Here is a 20,586-nt window from a genome sequence, read left to right as displayed (position 1 = left end):
GGTGAATGTAAGTAATTTTTGGACACTCATAGCAAGATATGAGATAGAAACTGCAGGGCAAGGTATAATTATGGGAATATGATAGCATAGATTAAAAGTCATATTTGACTCAATGCTATCAAAATATATCTTTAGGGATCAAAACTGCATGCCTAAATAGGAAAGAGACAGCTGTAGACTGCCCAGCACAAATTGTGGCACTTACTGAAACCTTGGGGGATGCTAGAAAGACCTGAAAGCAGAGAGCACAGCAACAGCAGGACATTTTAACCAGCAGCATACACACAGCACATTGACACACTGCAAACAATATACACTTTTGGAAACTACATATGACCTTATGAGAGCAGCTAGCCTGAGAGACCACAAGAGGACCTGATTTAGTTTCAAGGAGCAGCATACTACATGGGTCATCAGAGAACTACAGAAAGCCCCTTCCATAATAATGACTGCAATGTATTCCCATACAGCATTTTTAAAAGGGAAAATAAGTAAAAACATCTTCTACAAATATTTCAGAAGATGAGCTACATATAACAGTGAAGTTGGTTAAAAGTGCAGCTCGCTGGGTAAAGTGCTGGCAGACTGCATGAAGACAGCATGACCTCAGAGTAAGTACATTCTAACGAAGTCACTGTAAGGATTTCTTTCTCCCCTCATTTCCAAATATAGAAAAATAAAAGAAGATTAAATGGCATTTGTGTTCAGATGAAGAAATGAGTAGGCTGTATAAGCTGTGATAAATTAAATGTAAAAACACAAAAAAGCAAGTGAAGTCACTTACTGCAAGTATACAAATGAATAGGAAAAGGATTTGTAGCGTATCAGAAGCAGAAAGACTCTCAGAGAGATGCTGGGAGCAATAACTTCTCAAGGTATGAAAGGAGCAGTGAAGGAATAGTTAAAGAAGTTATTGAGAGCTGCAGGAAAATTACTCATCCATGGCTTCAGTTTTCATTAGAGAGATCAGTATGTTCTTTACAAGTAGGCATCTGGAGGACTTTTTGATATTTAAAGTGTTGATAGAGGAGGCTTGAGAATAAAAAAATATATATATTTGAAGTAAATCTCCCAGTTTCTCTCAGTGTCTAATTGTGGGCTGCTTTACACCACAACGAGCTGTCATATGTAAATCAGTTAGGAAGAAGAAGACTGGACAGACAAAAAACATGTCCAGCAACACATTTAGCTCAAAGAATCCCTAGAGGGGTACTGAACCTGCTAGTACAGTCAAGGAAGAGTCCACCACCAACCCACAACATCTCAAAAACTTTTCTGAAGCTACTTGATATGAAAAAGACCCAAAAAAATAAGTGAGAGCAGACACAGCTCCTTAGTCCACTTTATGATCCTTCAGCATACTGCATCTGATCCTTCTGGTTACAGAGGGAGAGACACCCAAGTACCTGACTGCACTAGGCAGCCCTGCCAAAGGGTACCTGCTCCAGCTGCAGTCTGGACAGGGTCAGATGACAGAATTTTCCATACCAGCAGACACGAAAGTTGAAACACCTCTTTCAGATGCTCTGACACATAAGCCAATTTGATTTTTAGCATTGATCTTGCCTATTCAGTCTTTCATTTGAACCCCAGAGACCACAAGGATAACAGAGGGGAGAAACTGCAGTAGCAAGAGATCACTAGGAAAAGCTAGAAAATAACACCTTCACATACCATAAGAAAAATAAACAGGCCCAAACCACCTACTCATCTTTTTTCCCAAAACTCATCTACAAATGAGCACAGCTAATTAGCTATAAAATCTCCGTATTACTGTGCAAGGTGGGTGGCAGGTGAAGTGGGCAGTGAGGGTAGGAAAAGTGAGTTGAATGCCCAAGTAAGAGAACAACAAAAGGATCTGAACCATTAAAAGGCAGTAACTGAAAAGGATCAAAACCCTGGCGTTCTTTTTTTCTAAAATCTTCTAAATAATCCTAGCTTTACTTGACACTGCTGTACTGCTGTTTCTCACATCCTCCTCCAGTCTTCCACATACAGCTTTTCTGTCCCTCTGTAAAGCTTAACTCCACATTACTGCTCTCTCATTTCCATGGAATTCCTTCATTTTCTACCAAAGCAATAAACATTTGATCTCAGTGCATAATTCAATGCACTGAAAAAGCTTGCCCCCAAGATGCTTTTTTTGTATTCATTGCTCTTCACTCATACACACAAAAATGACAGTCTTGGTTCTCACGGTATAAATACTAAGAACATTAGAAACTTAACAAACAGAAAGAAGAGGTCAAAAAGTCTAACTCTTGATAAAAAGCAAGGCACTGAGCTGCTCTATTACACTTCAGTGCTGGCTCTGTCAGGTAGACCCTAGGAAGACAAGAGCAGAGGGCTCAGATCTAAAATTTTACTCTCTCATAACAAGGAATATAGAAAACGGCAAGAAAAGAGCTAAATTAAAGATGAAAGAAAAAACTGTCCTCTGCCACTCTACTGATAACATGTACAAAACACAAATCTCATGAGGTCATGACAGATTGTTAGCCAAATAAAATAAAATGCACATAACAAAAATCACTGTTAACCAAATCAGTGAAATACTGACCTCAGAAAGGCATTAAAAATTAAACCTTGTTAGGAATTCAATGTAGATATCACGCACTGATGTGGAAATCCTGTGTTAAATTTCTTCTTTACTCACACATTAAATGATGGCAACATGCTCTGTTAAGTTTTTAGAAAATGCCCACTTATGGTCACCAGGCTAAGTACTATGTACAAGCAAATTTTGAACAGATGGGAAGTGAATTAATAATAGGCAACAAACATGCATAATTTGTAGAGTAGATCTCAGAATGAAAACATGATATATCCCAAGGGCAGAGGGTCTAACAATTTATGACCCCTGCTTGTATCCTTGAGGTACACACTAACAAAATTAATCAATATGAGCTTTCCTGGATTGGAAGTGTGACTTACATCAAGCCTGTATGTATCATTAAGCAAAGATTACAAAGCTGCAATTTCCAGGTTACAGCTAAGATCAAATCAAAGGGATCTATTCAGCGACATGGTTGTCACTCAGGTCTATCATTGTCAAAAAATTGAGACGATGGTACTTCTTAAAGGATATTTATGAAAATAAAGACCATTTTAAGTCTTCCTCTGGTGACAATCCTCAAATAAAATAGAATTACTAGCATGTTTGTCATATCTGGAGGCTATTGCATGAATCTTCAGGAAGACAGGAAAGGCATCTAAACCATTGTGACAAACAGAAAAAAAAATCTACACAAATAAAATCAGCCTTTAAATATGCAAATATACTTTTAGAGAAATAAATTTCTTATCTTGGCACTTTAAAGTCTCCTGATATTCCAGGAACATATCTTCACATATGACAAACTAATGAGTTGGTTACAAAATCACAGCCCTCCTGAAGTTTATGTCTTTTCATTACTATTAAGCAACAAAATGTTTTGATCTTCCTCTAGATTTTGATCAAACAGTTGCCATCAGATTAAACAAACAACTACCATTTTCAGTATTCAAAAAGTTGGTGTTAGTCAAGTCAAGCCTAATTTAGGTGGGAGTATGAACACACAAAAAATATTTTTTCTGGACATAGGACCCAGATGATATCTAAGGTTCCAACTCAGCTACCTACTCCAGTATTTCCAATTCAATCATGCAAATAGTCCAACTAATTTTAAAAAAGACTGATTGTGTGCTGCTTATGTTTGTCAAAAAATGTTATGTTTCATAACTTTATATCTGTAACACAAAAGCACACCTGTCACTAAAGCAGACTGTAAATGGCATAGAGGAAATGTAAAATCTGGCAAGCTATTTCCCAATAGATTGCTCTTTTTCAGTAAGCTTTCAGGACAATACACTATAGATATGAAACAGAATCAGCAGGGAAATGGAATATTCAAGTATTTCCATTTTGGTTACTGCTGAACTTATCTTCAGGTAATCATTCCCAATACATTACTTCACTATTTGAGTATATCTGTAGCAAAGAGATTTGACAAATCTAATGAACTTGATGCAAAGAATTACTGTAGAATAAATTCAGTGATTGGACCCTTCAAAGAAGTGACCAGCTTGGAAAAGAAGAAGCTTTCATTAGTAAGGATTTTAGAGCCATCCCAGTAAATAAGGAGTAGCTGGGTTTATTTGAATGGTTCTTCCTTCTGCAGTTATCCACTGCTCAATGTCTGTTTAGGAGATCTTGAGGAAAAGCTATGCTTCTTAGGTAAAGAAAGGAAGTTTCATTAGATGGCACTGTTTCCTCTAAATCAGCATGGAAGAAATAGCCAGGACACTACATGGTGACACCAGTTTAGTACTCCTGGTGATGTTTAAATCAGAATCACTAGCCACGCAGGATCATTAAATAATCTTATGGAATTTTTATAAGAGCAGTACAGTTAAACTGGAGCTCAGCCCAGACTAATATTCCTGATGGACGAGTAACATTTGCTTCAAATTCAATTGGATTGATCTAATTTCAGTCCCTCTGCCAAGCTCTTCCATGGGTTGTAAAGGATTGTGGCTGAACAGCAGCTTTTATCTTTCAACCCGTTTGCTTGCATTGTATTAGATGCAAGGTCTGTATGCACAAGTGCCTGAGAACAAAGGCAAATAAGTAGTTATTAGTGCTGCAGATCGACTCCCAACTCATTGCCTATAATTTGTGTTTGGGGCTAAGGACTCCCAGCTTGAGTTTTAGTCTTGCTTAGAAAAATTTCCAAATTGGGTATTGAGTAGGAGAATAAACATCACAAATAAAATCTTAGTTCGGTTGCAAATAGAGTTATAACACTGAAGTTTGGCAGAGAGATGGAGACAAATCTATTTTATTAAACAAATACATAACATCTCAGGGAAAAAAAGTCACTGTCTTCTTGTAGAGTGAAAATTATCTTTTCACTTTTAACATTCAGGAAGTGCATAGCTCAGAAAAGCAATACATGCACATTTAGCTAGCCAGACCTTGAAAGGAAATTTCTGGAAAAGAGACACACTGAAAGAGGTGGCTGAACAAACTGTTTTCTTTGCTGTATGTTTGGTTGGTGGACAGGGGAGGCTGTGCCATTTCACAGCAAAGATTTAGATAGCTAATCTGGACAAACAGCTCTGGCATTTCCTTACTTGAATTCTTAATTTGTCAGCCTTCAATTTTTACCTAACCTACTTTTCACACAGAAGACAAACATGTTGCAATCCTTAAAATAAAAAAAAAAAATTAACTGTAAACTTTCAGTCTCATTCCCTTTCCAAAAAAAATGACAAGTAGGAAGGAAAATTTAATGAGGAATATCATCATACCACATCAAGTTAGTCTGACAGCGTTCAGGATTACAGGGTACAATATAAGATTGTTCACCACTACCAGGATCTAGAAGATTAAATATAAAACAGTGCTATAAACACAAACAGACTTTCATAAACAGTGTAGATAACCATGGAACAGTGCACATTTTTTGTAAAAGTTCATGTTTCATATCCTATCAGTGATTTAGAACAGGCTTGTCTGATAGGATTAGGGACATGAAGTAAAATGAAATTACTCCTGCACCACACTGTACTGTTTCTTTTTCTTTTATATTCAGTTGCTGGTTTATATGTGCCCTCCAGAAGTAGGGGTTCCTTAAACTGCCATACTTCCACAGCCCCACAAAACCAAAGGGGAAACAGAAGAGTGAATTAACTCCACCCAAAATGATCTGATACCAGTATCTCAGAAAGCCAGATATAAGCCTCTCACAGGATTCTCAGTAGACTGTTCTCCAGAATCAGCTTTCACTGGCTGGCTGCTTAAACATCTGTTCTAGACCTGTAAATTCCCAAAATCTTTACAAGACCTCAGCATTAATGCAAATATAGTTCAAGCTTTGCTTTTATTTGTGAGGTTTTCCTCTTAGAAAATCTTCAGTCAAAAAAGAAAAATATCTTACACGTGACTGCTTACTGAGCCTGCATGAACTAAATTACCTTGCCCCAAGGCAAGCAAAGTTCCCTAGAGGTTAATTGGAATTTTTTCCTCAAATAATACATACTACATTTCAGAACATATTATCAGGTCACTTTGCATAGCAACATGTCTGATAAGGAGCTGCACAATCTCAAGGACATTAGTGAATTGTAACCTCTCTGAGAAAAAATGGATATTGTTTAAAAAAAAAAAAAAAAAAGAAAAAGGCAAAGCAGCCTCAGCAGGCCAGACTCCAAACTCATCTGTTACATGAGTATATTTGCAGAGAAACTCTATTAATTTCAGCCCTACTTGGGAATTCACTCTGGCTGCTGACAAAATTAAATATCAAGAATCCTAAATGCTAGAATGCAGTCCTCAATTTGGGAAACTGCCTTCTTTGAATGTCTTTTGGGAATTATCATTTTGGGTGACAATTCTTTCCAAAATACTTTCTTACTGTGACTTGACAGTAAGTACTAGCATTGATTTCAGTGGACCTACCAGACAGTGGTAAGATGTTAATCTCTGAGTAGAATATCAGAATTTGGTCATACACAGAACTCCCTAAAATAATGAAATGTATTGCCTGTAAACAGGCAAACATTATTTCTATTAAGCATTTAATTATAATTACAATTTTATCTATGCTTTTGAGCTAACACAAGCAAAATCTTATCCTATTTTTGGCCCAATCTTTGGAAGCACTGAAAAGCATCTAAGAAGTAACTTGTGATCTGACCTTTAAGACCTAAAGGCCAGTGATCACTGCACACCTCATAGAACAAAGGTAATTTTTTTCTTCTAACTGAATTTTACATTTTATTACCAATATTTTTATGACTTTGACCATTATTCTACCAGCTTTATCCATTCTATGAATCCTGCATCACAAGAATGAACTTGAACTTTGCCATTCATTTCAGCGGGTGAAATACTGATCGCTCGCATTCAGGAAACAAAGTCTTATCTATTTCCTCCTCTTTTCCAGGAGCTCTAAAAGAAGTAGGACTAACTGGAAAGCAATCTAATTGCACAAAGACATGCAACAAGACAAAGTACCATATGCAATTTGCAAGCTAAAGGAAGAAAACAAAAAACCTTTGTGAATGCTGAAAGTGCACTTGGAACCTTTTACTTCTTTGCATCATATCCCAAATTCCCCATCTCCAGTTGGTGCAGGCAGATAACAGAATTACTTTGGACCTCATTAGTGGAAAACAGTAGAACATACAGTCAAGCTCCACTCTTTCAGCTGGAGGGGTCGCTACAGACAAATAACCACAGGCAGAAATGGCAGAGAGAATGTACTGTTTTTATAGAAAACACAAGTCACCATAAGAAATTAGGCTTAACATATGCTACAGACAAATAAACATGGGAGCTGAAATTAGCTACCTCAGAGCACGTAAGGTTACCCTCCTTCACTCCTCCATACAGAAGGTGACCATGCCTGACACTTGTGGTTTGCTTTGGTACTAGCAAACTCAGAAGTTATCTTCTGCACCACAGAAAACCAAAAACCAAAAAAAATGTGGCAGGGGGATATTGACATTTAGGTCCACATTGGGATTGACTTTCCATCAGCTCTGAAGATGACTGCATGCACCATTAGAAACTATGGGTGCAGATTCCTAGTCATAATATTCTTTTTATGAAGAAGGCTGCAGTGGCACCCCAAGAGCCACTAGCTGACATAGACAGCATAAAGTAGAGAGTCATCTGCTTTATCTGCATTACAATTGCACAAAACGACTTCTTAAGGTAGTATCTGGGACAGAAATAAGGTTTGGTCAAGTTTCATCCCAAATCCTTTCACTTCTCTTTTCCACCAAAAGGGCAACAGTCACAACAGCAAACATCTTCTTATGCCTCAGCTCATACCAAAAAGAAAGCTCGTCCTTCCTAGAGAATTTAAACTGAAGGACAAGCTTCCTTTTCCTTTTTTTTTTTTTTTTTTTTTTAATTAGGATTATGGTTTTTAATGCAGTTTTTGGGTAGAGACAGGAGAACCAAGACTGCTACTATGGATGTTTTGAAGAGAAAGTTCTTGCAGAAAGGGCAGTCGGACATTGTATTACCCTGGTCCCCTCTTAGCCCAGCTGCTCTGTTGTCAGTGTAGCTGCACTGGCAGTGAGAATCTGTGAGTGGGGGTCTCCTGAGATGGCCAACACACCACATGAAGGTTCAATGCAATGATGCTCTTAAACAAGGGCACTGTTTAACCCCGTGCATTTTATTTTTAAAGCAGAAAATGAATGTTATTGCTTTGTTCTCTTCTCAGAGGGAAAAAATGATAAGTCATATATTTCCAACATTGCCAGCACAGTATAATATTTCACTGTCTCTAATGAGAATGAACATAAAGAAACAAAAATAATGCTTAAAGAAAACATAAATTAAATATAATAAAAACAATAACATGATTAGTGGGTGTAAGCATTATAATCAAGGCTTTCTTTAATATTTGGCCAAGAAAAAAATCCCCTGATAATTCTTTTATTTTATCCTCTCTCTTTTATTCAGATGCAATTGTATGTCTCCATTTATTTAATTCCTTTTGTTTCTCCCATCAACTTAACAAAAAGACTTAAAGTATTTCTTAGTACTGAATTTTATGAGCATGTTTTCATGAATTCCATAATAAAAAGCCATACTTTTATATAGCATATAAGCAATAGAAAGGTACAAAATGTGTTATTTGTCTCTTCAAATTAAATCTACACAGTAGACAATAAAATATACTATTAGTAAATCACTATCTACCTAGGAAAGAGCATGGACTAATGAAATACGAGCACAGTTTGTGCTGCATTTCTCTTATAATCATCTGAGGAAAGGAGGCAAGAAATCATTGAAATCAAACCCAGAAAAATAAATTCTAAATCATATGATAATGCTTAGTATATGGCAATGGTAGTAGGTAATAATAATGGTTTCCATTAAAATGAACAGCAGAAAAGTTAGCTTACTTCTCCAATGAGCTTTTTTCTAATCTTTCTTTCTCTTTCCTCTGACGTTCTTTGTTCTTCTTGACTCGAGTTTCCCACAGTCCTCTTATGAGAGAAAAGTCAAATATTATCACCTGATGCCCCATACTGTCAACATTAAGCTTCTCCTGCAAGAACAAACCATCATGAACACTTCAGGAAAGAAATAATGAGAAATAGAAGGAAATAAGACAACACATTTCATTAAGATATCTGGGGGAAAAAAATCGTAAGAAATGCTAACATAGTATGCTTTCCATCTTACCTCATTTGTTGAGGGTTTTGTGCTGGCAGTAATCAATGTAGCATATAATTGACTTCTACACAAAATCTGTGACAATGGTTATATGTTAATTTTTTTTTTAATTCTTTGCACTTTTCCCTTTCCAACGTAAAGACACAGTTGCAAAGAAATACTAATTTGGTTAAGTAACTCTGATTAAAAATAACTTTAAAGACTTTGTATTTTTAACAATTTATGTAACTAATATTAAAATGAGAGCTCATAAAAAGCTTATTCATTGTAAATCATTCAAAATCATTTCATCTTAGATGTATTGATCTTTATGCATCTAAGCTATCCTGTTCCAGTGGAATTTGGGAATTTCCAGTGTTTGCATAAGTGGGTGCTTATCTGTGAAAGGCATTGAAAGACCAGCCCTGTAACATACAGTGAAAACTTACCTAAGGTAGAGATAAGGTGAAGCGTTTGTGAACACATGGTCCCCATTTATCAGTATATGTAGAATTACCTTCCAAAAATTGAAGGCTTGGTATCAATGTACTAGTTTCTGTGCAGTTAAGAACTGAGCTGAACTGGACCTTAACTTGCCAAGCTTCCCATGTTCAATTAAAACCACAGAAACTTCTTGCAGGAACCTTCCCCCTACTGAAGTCCATGACAAACATCTCATTCCCTTTAGTAGGCATGATGCTTGAGCTTGTCCCATGTCCTAGTTTCAGCTGGGATAGAGTTAACTGTCTTCCTAGTACCTGGTACAGTGCTATGTTTTGAGTTCAGTATGTGAAGAATGTTGATAACACTGATGTTTTCAGTTGTTGCTCAGTAGTGTTTAGACTAAAGTCAAGGATTTTTCAGCTTCTCATGCCCAGCCAGCGGGAAAGCTGGAGGGGTACAAGAAGTTGGCACAGGACACAGCCAGGGCAGCTGACCCAAACTGGCCAATGGTGTATTCCATACCATGGGACGTCCCATCTAGTTTAGGAACTGGGAAGGGGGGGCAGGGAATCGCCGCTCGAGGACTGACTGGGTGTCGGTCGGCAGGTGGTGAGCAATTGCACTGCGCATCATTTGGGCATTCCAATCCTTTCATTATTGCTGTTGTCATTTTATTAGTGTTATCATTATCATTATTACTTTCTTCTTTTCTGTTCTATTAAACCATTCTTGTCTCAACCTGTGGGTTTTGCTTCTTTTTCCCAATTTTCTCCCCCATCCCACTGGGTGGGGGGGAGTGAGTGAGCAGCTGTGTGGTGCTTAGTTGCTGACTGGGGTTAAACCACGACACCCAATATGAACGCTACCTTCATTTTACAGGAGGAAAAATAACCACTGTAGTATCTTTAAGAACCACAGGAGATGAAGATCTCAGATTTACATCTTGTGAAACACAGTATGACTGGCAACATAGTGTTCCTTACTGAATTGTAGCAATGGTTCAGTATCAATTAAGGAAACAAATCACCTACTAAATCACTAAAGCAAGTATAGATACAAATCTTGATAAAACAGGTAAAAGTGTATTCTGTTGCTTGGAGTCACTGGTGAGGGTACAATCATCACGATACACTGTTTTTTATTAAATGCAATTAGATCGTCTGCAGAGGACTTCTATCATGCTTACTTCTTTATAAAATGGTTTGATGAACCACTGCAAACAAGTCTTATAAAACAGAAGTTCAAAGCCTTTTAAAAAATAATTCCTTCTACCAACATAAAAGCAGAGAAAAGGAAAAACACTTATTTAAACTTTGCTTGAGGTTTCATTAGATACCACATTTATTATACCAGTCATAGGCCTAAATAAAAATTAAAAAGGAAAGAAGGAAACCCCACTGGACCACCTACTGGTCATTTAAAAAGCTATCTGCCCCTTCCTTTACTGGGTGCTTTCAAGCTTGTAACTATTAGTTTTTCCTCAGACCCTACTGTGATCATTTTTTCCAAGCTCTACATCCTTCAACTGGGGCTATTTATTACCTGTCCTTCTGTTATAATACTAAGGAAGAAGGGGAAATTCTTTTCCCCTTTGCATTTTTCCTCTTGTAATTTTGTAACTGTGCCTACTCTCTTTCATGCCCTTTCACCAGTACCTCTCTCTGTAATGCATAAAGGAATAATTTCTTCTAAGCCAGCAAAGCACTCTCATGTCCTCTGGAAATGTACAGCATGGACTAAAAAGTATTATGCATAGGTACACCAAAAGGAAATGTTCCTACCTGTCCACCTTATTTGTCATTTCAGTAAGAAACACCCTTACAAATACCTCCAAGTACTGGCACAGAGACTGGTCGAACACCAATATTCTTCTATGACATAGCCTTCTGTATCTTAAGATGTTTATATAAACTGCTATCTTTGTTGTTCATAAAGCTGCTCCCATTGCTTGTTTATCTTTACGAGCACTAACAAAGAGGCAAAAATAGTTCCCAACCTATCTGGAACGGACTGCTGACAACAACTGAGTCAAAACCCCATTAATAGCAGTGTAATGAGAATGGTGACCTTATTCTCAGTGGAAAGTTTTATCTATAATCAGCTTCACCCTTCTTCTAAAACATGTTTACTGATAATTTACAGGAAACTGTTTACCGCACAAAATAAAACATTCTCCTCTGCTGCCCAAATCAAGAAACCCAGTGACAAGGACTTCTCCCTCACAGGAGCTGCAGGCCAGCAGTCACTCTGCAGGATCTAATTCATTTTAATAGACCAATTCATAGCAGTGTGTTTTGGTAGAAGGGTTATTGCAGGAGCTGAATTGCTGAGAGACAGTGAAGCGGCAGCTGGACACTTGACCTCTGTTGGAACTAGATGGCCTTAATCAACACAAAGTCTGAATAAACTGTGAAAGTACTCTATTTCCTTGACTTGTTCCCCACCTTCCTGTCTCCCAGGTTAAGTCATCTCTTCTTTATTGAGACACTGATTTATTAGACACTCAGGTTGGAAAAGTTCATACAGATTTTATCCACATATTGGATTAGGCTGCAATGCATCAGGGTTTTTCTTCGATGGTAAAACCAAGCAGAGGTGGAATGTGGGTGGGAAGTGAGAGGTGTCCATCATAACTCCTCAGGACTAACCTCTTCAGAAGGAGCAAAGCCACAAATCCTGATTAGATCACAGGGCGGCTAAGGCTTTAAAAGGATTCATCAGGACAAATATGAAACTTTGTTGCTATCTGCAACTCCGAAAATGTCACCCAACAAGCTTTGCCGGGCTGCTGCTTTACCACATTTCCTAGTCCAAAAAAATGGGCACGAAGGATCAAGTGTGATGACAGAATGTGTATTTCCCAAAGTTCAGGTGCCACCATTTTCCTGACAATGAGATGTTCCCCAGAAAAGAGCCCGGCAAGCTGGCAGCAACTAGATCTACGTGTACGTTCTTCAGGGTGTTTACTCATGCATGACAAGAATTTGCAACAGAAGAAGCAACTACCAACAATAATTTCCATTTCTAGAAAGACATAAGGGTGTACCTGGTCAAGTTCACATACAGCAGTTGCTTTCTTCCAATCATTGGGTTAGGCCTGCACAATAAAACCCAAAGCTATCATCTATTAGTCACAGGTGGGAAGTAACATTTGGGTAGAGAAATACCTCATTATAGACTTCTTTCTAATTTCTTCCCTCCAGCTGGCATTCCACACCTGTGTTCCCTCCCATACTTAGGCTCTCCACAGGTAATCACTATTAGCATTTTACCTGTTGTCAGAAACCACAGCACCAGTGAGGTTGGAAGGGGCCTCTGAAGGTCACCTAGTCCAACTGCCCAGCTCAAAGCAGTCACACACCCAAATCTAAACAGACTTCAGCCCCCTTCCTCTTCCAATTTTCCCATCCTTTTGTAATTCAGCATTGCTCCTTTCACATGCCATAGTTACACATGCTCATTAAGGACAAGCTTTGGTCATACCAAGCTTTGGTGAGGATTACCTGACCCACTAATATGGCAGTAAGTAAAAAACAAAAACTGTACTCAAGCTATTTCTCACCTAAGAAACAGGCAATCTTGCGTTCATTAAGGACAAGTCCTGACCACAAAAGCAACCATCCCCTGCATCTGCAAGGCCCTACTTCATTACTACACTGAGTTTGCAGCTTAATGCCCTTTTCCTTAGGTGACACCTATGTCTAAATTATGCTGTAGATCATAAGCACTCTTTTCTTAGATGATGCATGGTTATAAGGTTCATTCAGTCTTCAAAGTTATTAGTGAGATAGATCACAAGTGCCAGCCTCTTCAGTAATACATGATAATGAAAGCACAGTGCTTTCCAGGGTAAAAGGGTTCAGGAACATAAATGGAAGGCAAAGATGTCATTTACACGAGAGTCACTTGTGGAGAAATTAGTTCTCTGTATGTGTCTATGGAAGCAAATAATCTTATCCCTAGCCATTTACACCTCCCAAGAAGTAATCTACAAGGCCTTAATCAATATCCTTAAAAGGCAACATACTGGGAAGTCAGTCTGATTTCTTATCTTTCTCATAATGGTTAGCTCAGAAACAAAGCTGGCCACTCAGGGTACATTTCTTTTTTTAACAGTAGCAAGAAAATAAAAAAGAGGGTTTTTTATAATAAGCATCTGCAATATTTGGCAAAGTGATACTAGAGCTTCTAACCAGAGAAACTTGTACTAATGGCAGAGGAAAGAAGTTTCCCTTTGCTTCACTCCTTCCCTCTTTTTATACTTTTCTTAAAAAGAAGCAGAAGAAAAAAATATCATTTATCTTTGAAAAAAAAAATCTGATTGAACTCCATGGCCTTTGCAACATCTTCTCTTCCTCAACTAGCCAGTTAGTTCACCTGCAACCTTGCCCCAGTTTTCATCAATACGAGACTCAAAAGAATCCTTATAACTAGCATTTCCCCTCTCTACATTCTAAACCACAAATTCAGATTTCTTCCCCCAGGGCTGTACTTCTAGACTCAGATACTATGACCCACAAACTTTTCTCAATTTCACCCTTCTAGAGCCCTGTGCCTTCACTAAATCACTAAAGAACCTCACCAAGCCCCTCTCCTCAGCAAGTCTCTCAGCCTAGCCCTACTGCAGGTCCCATCTCAACACTGAAACCCATCTTTACTTCTTTCCACGTGAATTTAACAATCCACCACCTTTCTGGGCCAGCTGAGTTAGGAATAAGAGCTTGCTTACATAAGAGTACTCTTTTGCTATCAATATTTGGGTTTAGGTCTCTCATTGCCTTGAGCTATCCCTGCATGCATGGAACAAAACAATTGCTTTACAGACACTTCTGTGAGATTTCTGATCTTAAAAGACGACAACACCATTTCTTTACAATCTTGCAAAAATTTTATTCATTTAACTGTATATATAAATAGGCCTATTAAAATCAAACACAGTCCTTATATGTATAAGGATATTGACATTCTTAAGCATTTGGATTAGGTGGCAAAAAAACAAAATCTTAGTGATGATACTCATTGTGTGTTTTCATTTAAATGGTACATTAATGCCAAATGTTATTGCTAGTAAAAGCATCTGCATTAATTATTTTTATTTTATCATTTATATTATCATTTGTTTTATTTTGTTATATAAATTCACCTAAAGGTATGCAGATAGTTCTCTAACATCTATTTCAGGCTTTCTTCTTTAAAAAGTAGGAGCACCCGGGAGCTCTAGACCAGAATCTGTTCAGTAAGGTGTTGAAAAACTACAGAAGAAAAAAGAAGATATCTGCCTTGTAAAGTCTATAATCTTTATTATTTTCTATTTATTGTTATTCATGTTGTTGCTACAAAGATGTGTGTACTTCACACCATGTAGACCCACCAGTAAAATTGGAGACATTTAGTATGCTACCCCTTGAATTTCCTTGCTCCCTTCAACTACTGATATCTCCACCCTTTGTTTACAGCTCTGCCACAGACCTGCCAGATGTTGCCACAGCCATCTTTGACAGTAGCCAGTGATCTCATGACCACTTACTTGTATTTGTTCCCACTTGGCCTCTGAACCCAGAGCAGGCATTTGACCCTTTTTTTTTTTTTTTTTTGGGGGGGTGGGTCTGGGCTTAATAAAAAGGGGGGAAATGATGACTTGCAGTACATCTGGGAATGTAAGCAACCTGCAATATGGAGGAACTCTCAGGCAACTGGGTTTTAAAATGGGACTGCCTTTTGGAAACTCCTGGTGTTTAATGCTGAAGGAGTTTCATCTCAGTTACCTGTGCCTGCAACACAAGATGTCATGGTCTGCCTCATCTTTGAGAAGCAAACTGTTTAAGGATACATAAGCTAAAAGTAACACTGAATTCCAGACAAAAGGTATTCCGCAGAAAAGAAGTGCTCTTCAAATCAGAGCTTCACTGAATGAACAGTTTGCAGCCTTTCTGCACTCATCTTGGCATTTGAGATATATCAATGTATAGATGCACTGAGGAGCATACTACAAAAAATTAAGGACAAGGCAAGGTCTTCTTTGGAAAGAAAAGTAGTGGAGCACAGGGGAACTTCCAGAACTAACTGTACCAACTATTCTATGGCTTTTCCCTGTTTACCAACATTATCTCTGTCTTGTCTGGGCTGGGTTGAATACAGCCAGTCATAAGCCAAAACTATATTTGCTTTATTATACTACAGTCTAGCCTCCTCTGAACATAGCTGGGATCAGTGTTAATGCTGGCCAACTTGCCTGTGCACAGTGTATTCTGTAGAACAAGTTCTGTGTCTTCTTTTGAGTCTGGAAGATGTCCACATAGTTTTGGTACTACAGATACAGCCAATATTAGTCTCTGTTACAGCCCTCCTGAGTTTGTATGGGACCTGACTGCCCTCAATAACAGCAGTGTGTATACTTTCCTTTGCTGCTTTATATGAGTTACCACATTATTAATGTTTTGATTTCTTCTATTTGTTCACTGGGGTCCTTTTTCTTTCAGATAATCACTGTGGGAGATCTGCTACAATCTTATGAATATTACTGGCAGGATTACATAGGGGAAAATGTGGGTGAACGTTATTTTGTACCAACCCTGCAAATAATTTCTTAGGAAATAAGCTCTCTCACACTGTGCTTCAGAAGGATCAAGTCATTTATCTCACAAGTCTTTAAATAATTCAAAGGAAACCTGACATTTGGATAGCAATTGAACACATTTTTTGTGTTATCAAGGAAAGATTAAATTACAGAAACATGCTGTGATTGAAAGAGCAATAGAAATGGTGACAATGTTCGTAGCATACAACTATACTGTGCTAACTGTGCACAGCTGGTAAGTGGGGTAGTGCTTCCCTATGCCGCTTCGCGAGTGGGAGAGGACTGAAAAGCAGGAAGCTGCTCTTCCCTACCTAGTCTTGCTGCCAGTAACAATTTCTTGTTGTTCTACACCAGCAGGGAATTATCCTCCCTGCTAGTTTGGCTGATTTATCTGTCGCTAGACTTGCCAAATGTGCAGATTTGACAGTCGGAGTTTCAGGTCGGGGATCCAAGTTAGATTGTGCTTCAGATCATATATGCATGCATGTGATGGCTGGGTCCTGGGGAGCACGTGGGCAGGGCAAAGCTATGGATCACAGCAGGCGCCCCCCCGAAGGCCCAGGTCCGCAGAGATCCAGCAAATGCAGCTGCACCACGAAATAAATAGAAGAGGAAAGGGACAAGCTGCTCCAGGGCTGGAGAAAGCAGTTCTGACACCTGGACACAAGCCCAGATGTTCTGGGAGTTTGAAATGTTCCCTCCTGCTCTCTCAAGAGCACAGTCTCAGCCAGCCGACTCCTAGATAAACAAACACAGACAGACAGTGACACTTTCAAGCTATTAATTAGTCCAGCTTTCACCGAAGTTAATTTCAGAAATTAGTGTCTTTACATAGCACGGGGCTTAATCCTGAATGCTCTGATGAATCAAGTTCTTTCTGACTTTTCTGCTTTAGCTATTTCATAAAAAAAGGCATTTAAGAACTGAATCTGACATTAGCATCTTTCACACACAAATAAATAACTTCTGCATTGTTTACATACCACAGCTGAGAGAGCAAATATGTCTTTTCTTAACCTACTCCTTATACTTCAGGTGGAAATAACTATGAACATCATAAAATTAAAATGATATGTTAATATAGATATGCAAAGGTTAAGCTTGGTTTCCACACATTTTTATGTGCATATTTCTCTTTGTCCAGTTGGCAGCACAATGTCTAACTGACAGTTTTCATTAATCAGTTCCTATTCTAGATGTAAATTAACCAGTCTCACAAACAAGATTCCTCTTTATCACAGAAGTCTTCACATCTCGATTTTTAGACAATTTTTCACAGGGTTATTCATTAATTAGGTCTTTAATTATGGATTAATTAGCAGCTGAATTACAATATTCCTTATACTTTCTCAACTCTTGTAGCACTAATATGTTTGCCATCAAGCATGATAGATGTTACATATGCAAGGGGATTTATTACAGATGTATTCCCCTAGCACTTCAGTGAGCTGACTAATTATTCAAAGTGATTCTTCCACTGACAATGAAGCTAATGAAACACTGGACTGATGTCTGTGACATAAATCCATCCTTTTTTTTTCCACTGGGCGTTGCTGAAGAGAGGTCTAATTCTCATAAGATTGAGAGACGGCTGATGTATTTCAAATGGGCATGTATTTTAAGGCTGTTTCTTGTCAAAGGAAAAACAGTAAGCTCGAAAGTGTATTACATATTTTTAAAGGTGGTTGCATCTATGAATGTCACTGTAGTCAGCAGGTGAAAACAATTGTCTTAGGCAGTAGACAACAGAGTTCTGGGAAAGCTAGAGCATGTGTTAAAGATTGATTAAAGAGACCCCTTTTAATGACTGATAGGCAAATAAAATGGCACACAGTGCCACTGAACAAAACATGGAGGTTTTCATATACAATTAGAGTATCTTAATTAAGCATGAAATCTTAGTCAGACTTTTTTTATGCCATCCGGGTTTTTAGCACAATGTTTCATTGACTTACTCTCATTTGTCATAAGGTTAATGGACCTGGACCATTCCCAGGAAGTGAGGCTACTACTGTTACCTTACGTGTACAGGCTCCAGCCTCCAAAGTTATCTATGTGGGTGACAGCATCATTAATGTTATTTTAGACTCACTGTCCTAATTGAGACTAGCCAAAGACCCTCAAAATTTTGTTAATTTCCTTTTGCTCCCAAGGGTCCATTTTCCATGCTTTGATCTAAGAATTGAATGCTATTACCTGTGTCTTCCTCTACTGCAGAAGGAGAGCAAAAACCTATGTCTGACCTACGGCATCAAGCTCTTAGTCCTACTTCCAGTGTCAGCCACAAAATCCTTTTACTCATATAGTGAGTAAAATGCTCATATCCAGTTCCTAAGCAGTCAAATTCTGTGATTTAAGAAGACATGGCAGACAATTTAGATAAGCAAGAGAAGATGCTGCTTTCAGCTACTTCAGCAGCCAAGTTAATTTAGCTCAAATAGTCCAAACCCCACCACAGGGTCCTGAGGTGGCAGCTGTATTTTATCAGCTCTCTTCCCTCACCACAGCTCTGTCTTAGTCTTTCCCACAAAACCTTCCCATGCCTGTGGATAGGAGACACGTGGTGGCATGGACAGATGGATATCCTCATTGGAATAATTCCCCACCTTCACCTTCTGTCTGAGAAAAGCAAAGTGGATGAAACTCTGGTAGGTTCTACCTCTTTGGCTAATAAGCATTATCATCCATCACTGATGCTTGAAATGGTGCTCAGTTAACTACTATTGAGAGGAGGAGAGCTGGTCAGCACCTTTTAGCCTACAGAAAGTAACATGTCAGAGATAGCACAGAAATACTTATGGTAGCAATAACAACAACAATAATGACAATATTTGACTTTAAATGATAGGCTTTGTTCACCAAAGCTTTAGCAAGCTAGATTTCCTATACCAGTTAGAATAGCTGTAAATGGCCTTCAGAAACTGAAGTTCTATAACTCTTTTTAAATTCCAGTCTAAATTTTGACAGACAACAAAGATAAATGACCAACCTCTCCAACCATTTTTTTACTGAAAATCATTCTCACATATGTCCTTGAGTTGTAATAGCATGGATCTATTACAACTGAGTCACAGAGTGAGCCTTGAAAGCTTTCCTAAATTATAAAGTTTGGGTTTGTCACAGGTGTAAATCTACTTAGAGGAGCTACGTACAGGGCTAATCTTACTATCTTTAAGGTTATCCAGCAAACACACCACTTTGGACTAACATTCCACGTTTCAGCTGTTTTTCCCGTATACATTAGCACTTAAAAATCCACAGCACAGTAGCAGCAACAAAGACCTGATAATGACTTCCCACTTTCCCTGCCACTTCCCACCTTGACCTCACACACCTGAAGAAACACAATAGTCAGCAAAACCGTCACTTACCAACTACTAAAGAACACTAGTGTCCAGAGCTCCTGAGTGCGCTCTGCGGTTATTCAATTTGGGACACTGGGGTTGTTTATAGCAGCAGCATAGCTCATGGCCAGCCAGACCTGTTTGAACCTCACAGCGTGACTAGCCTTCCAGATGTACTAATATGCTATATTTATAAAGTGATAACATGATCTGTGGTCTTACAGCAGACACACGGGCAGGATAAAGTGTCTACACTGCGTGACTCAACATAGGACGAGAAACAACAGCACTAGGGCAGCATCTCATTTACACCAAGGAAAGTGTGACAGAGCTAATGTTACTCATGCTTATGTATTTTCCTTGGAAAAGGGCAAGGAGAATAAAAAAAAATTAACATAGTCTGTATTCCTCTGGTATGGACTATCTCTTCCTCCCCACATCCATGCAAGTGTGAGAGATAAATAGACACATATGCACACAGACACTCACTGTGCAGCTGCCATGAGTGATTGATTTACAGCAAATTCAGCTTTTACTTGCTGATGATAGCTCACTTTTTTTATGTCCACTGCTTATCATTTATGTCAGTATTCCTGCTTACTGTCAGTGTTGCCCCATGGTCCAGCAGGGCAGGGCTGTGAGGAGCTGGAGACCATCCCTGCTGCTGCATTGGCAACACTGGGGCAGGAGCTGATGGCCCTGGGGGGCTGACGTGGGGTCATGGGCCGTGGACAGCTGGGGAAGGTTGGGAAGCAGGGTCAAAGTTGGGGCAGAAGACAGGAGAAGGTGCAAGCATGACAGGGAGGCCCTGAGGGCCCTGATGATCCAGCATGAATGGTTGAAATTTTCTGATTATTCCTTTGATGAAATAAGCCCACTCATTCCTAATCAGAAAATCTTTCTTAGTCAAAAAATAACTGATTTACAACTAACCAGAGAAAGAAAGAAAGCACTTTTAGCACAAGGGTTTGGGTCTGATGTTTTCAAAAAATAAAGTTTTTCTTCAGAAACATTTCCAAAAGCTATTTTTTATTTAATTTCCTTTTAAATTCAGCTTT

At 38.5% G+C, this 20,586-nt stretch overlaps 1 protein-coding gene across 1 annotated transcript in view; it reads right to left on the bottom strand.

Annotated features, from left to right (window-relative positions):
* Positions 1–19,742, bottom strand: part of LRRC2 (leucine rich repeat containing 2) — a 67,746-nt gene extending 48,004 nt beyond the window's left edge. The window contains exons 1-2 of the mRNA XM_075021337.1: positions 19,556–19,742; positions 8,911–9,056 (exon numbers count right to left, since the gene is read on the bottom strand). Coding sequence (XP_074877438.1) covers positions 8,911–9,035 — 125 coding nt within the window. The 5' untranslated portion in view covers positions 9,036–9,056; positions 19,556–19,742. The remainder of the gene's footprint in view (positions 1–8,910; positions 9,057–19,555) is intronic.
* Positions 19,743–20,586: the final 844 nt, after the last annotated feature.

The sequence above is a fragment of the Buteo buteo genome, chromosome Z, assembly GCF_964188355.1.
Source record: "Buteo buteo chromosome Z, bButBut1.hap1.1, whole genome shotgun sequence".
Classification (NCBI taxonomy): domain Eukaryota; kingdom Metazoa; phylum Chordata; class Aves; order Accipitriformes; family Accipitridae; genus Buteo; species Buteo buteo.
This window is presented reverse-complemented; position numbering and strand designations above follow the sequence as displayed.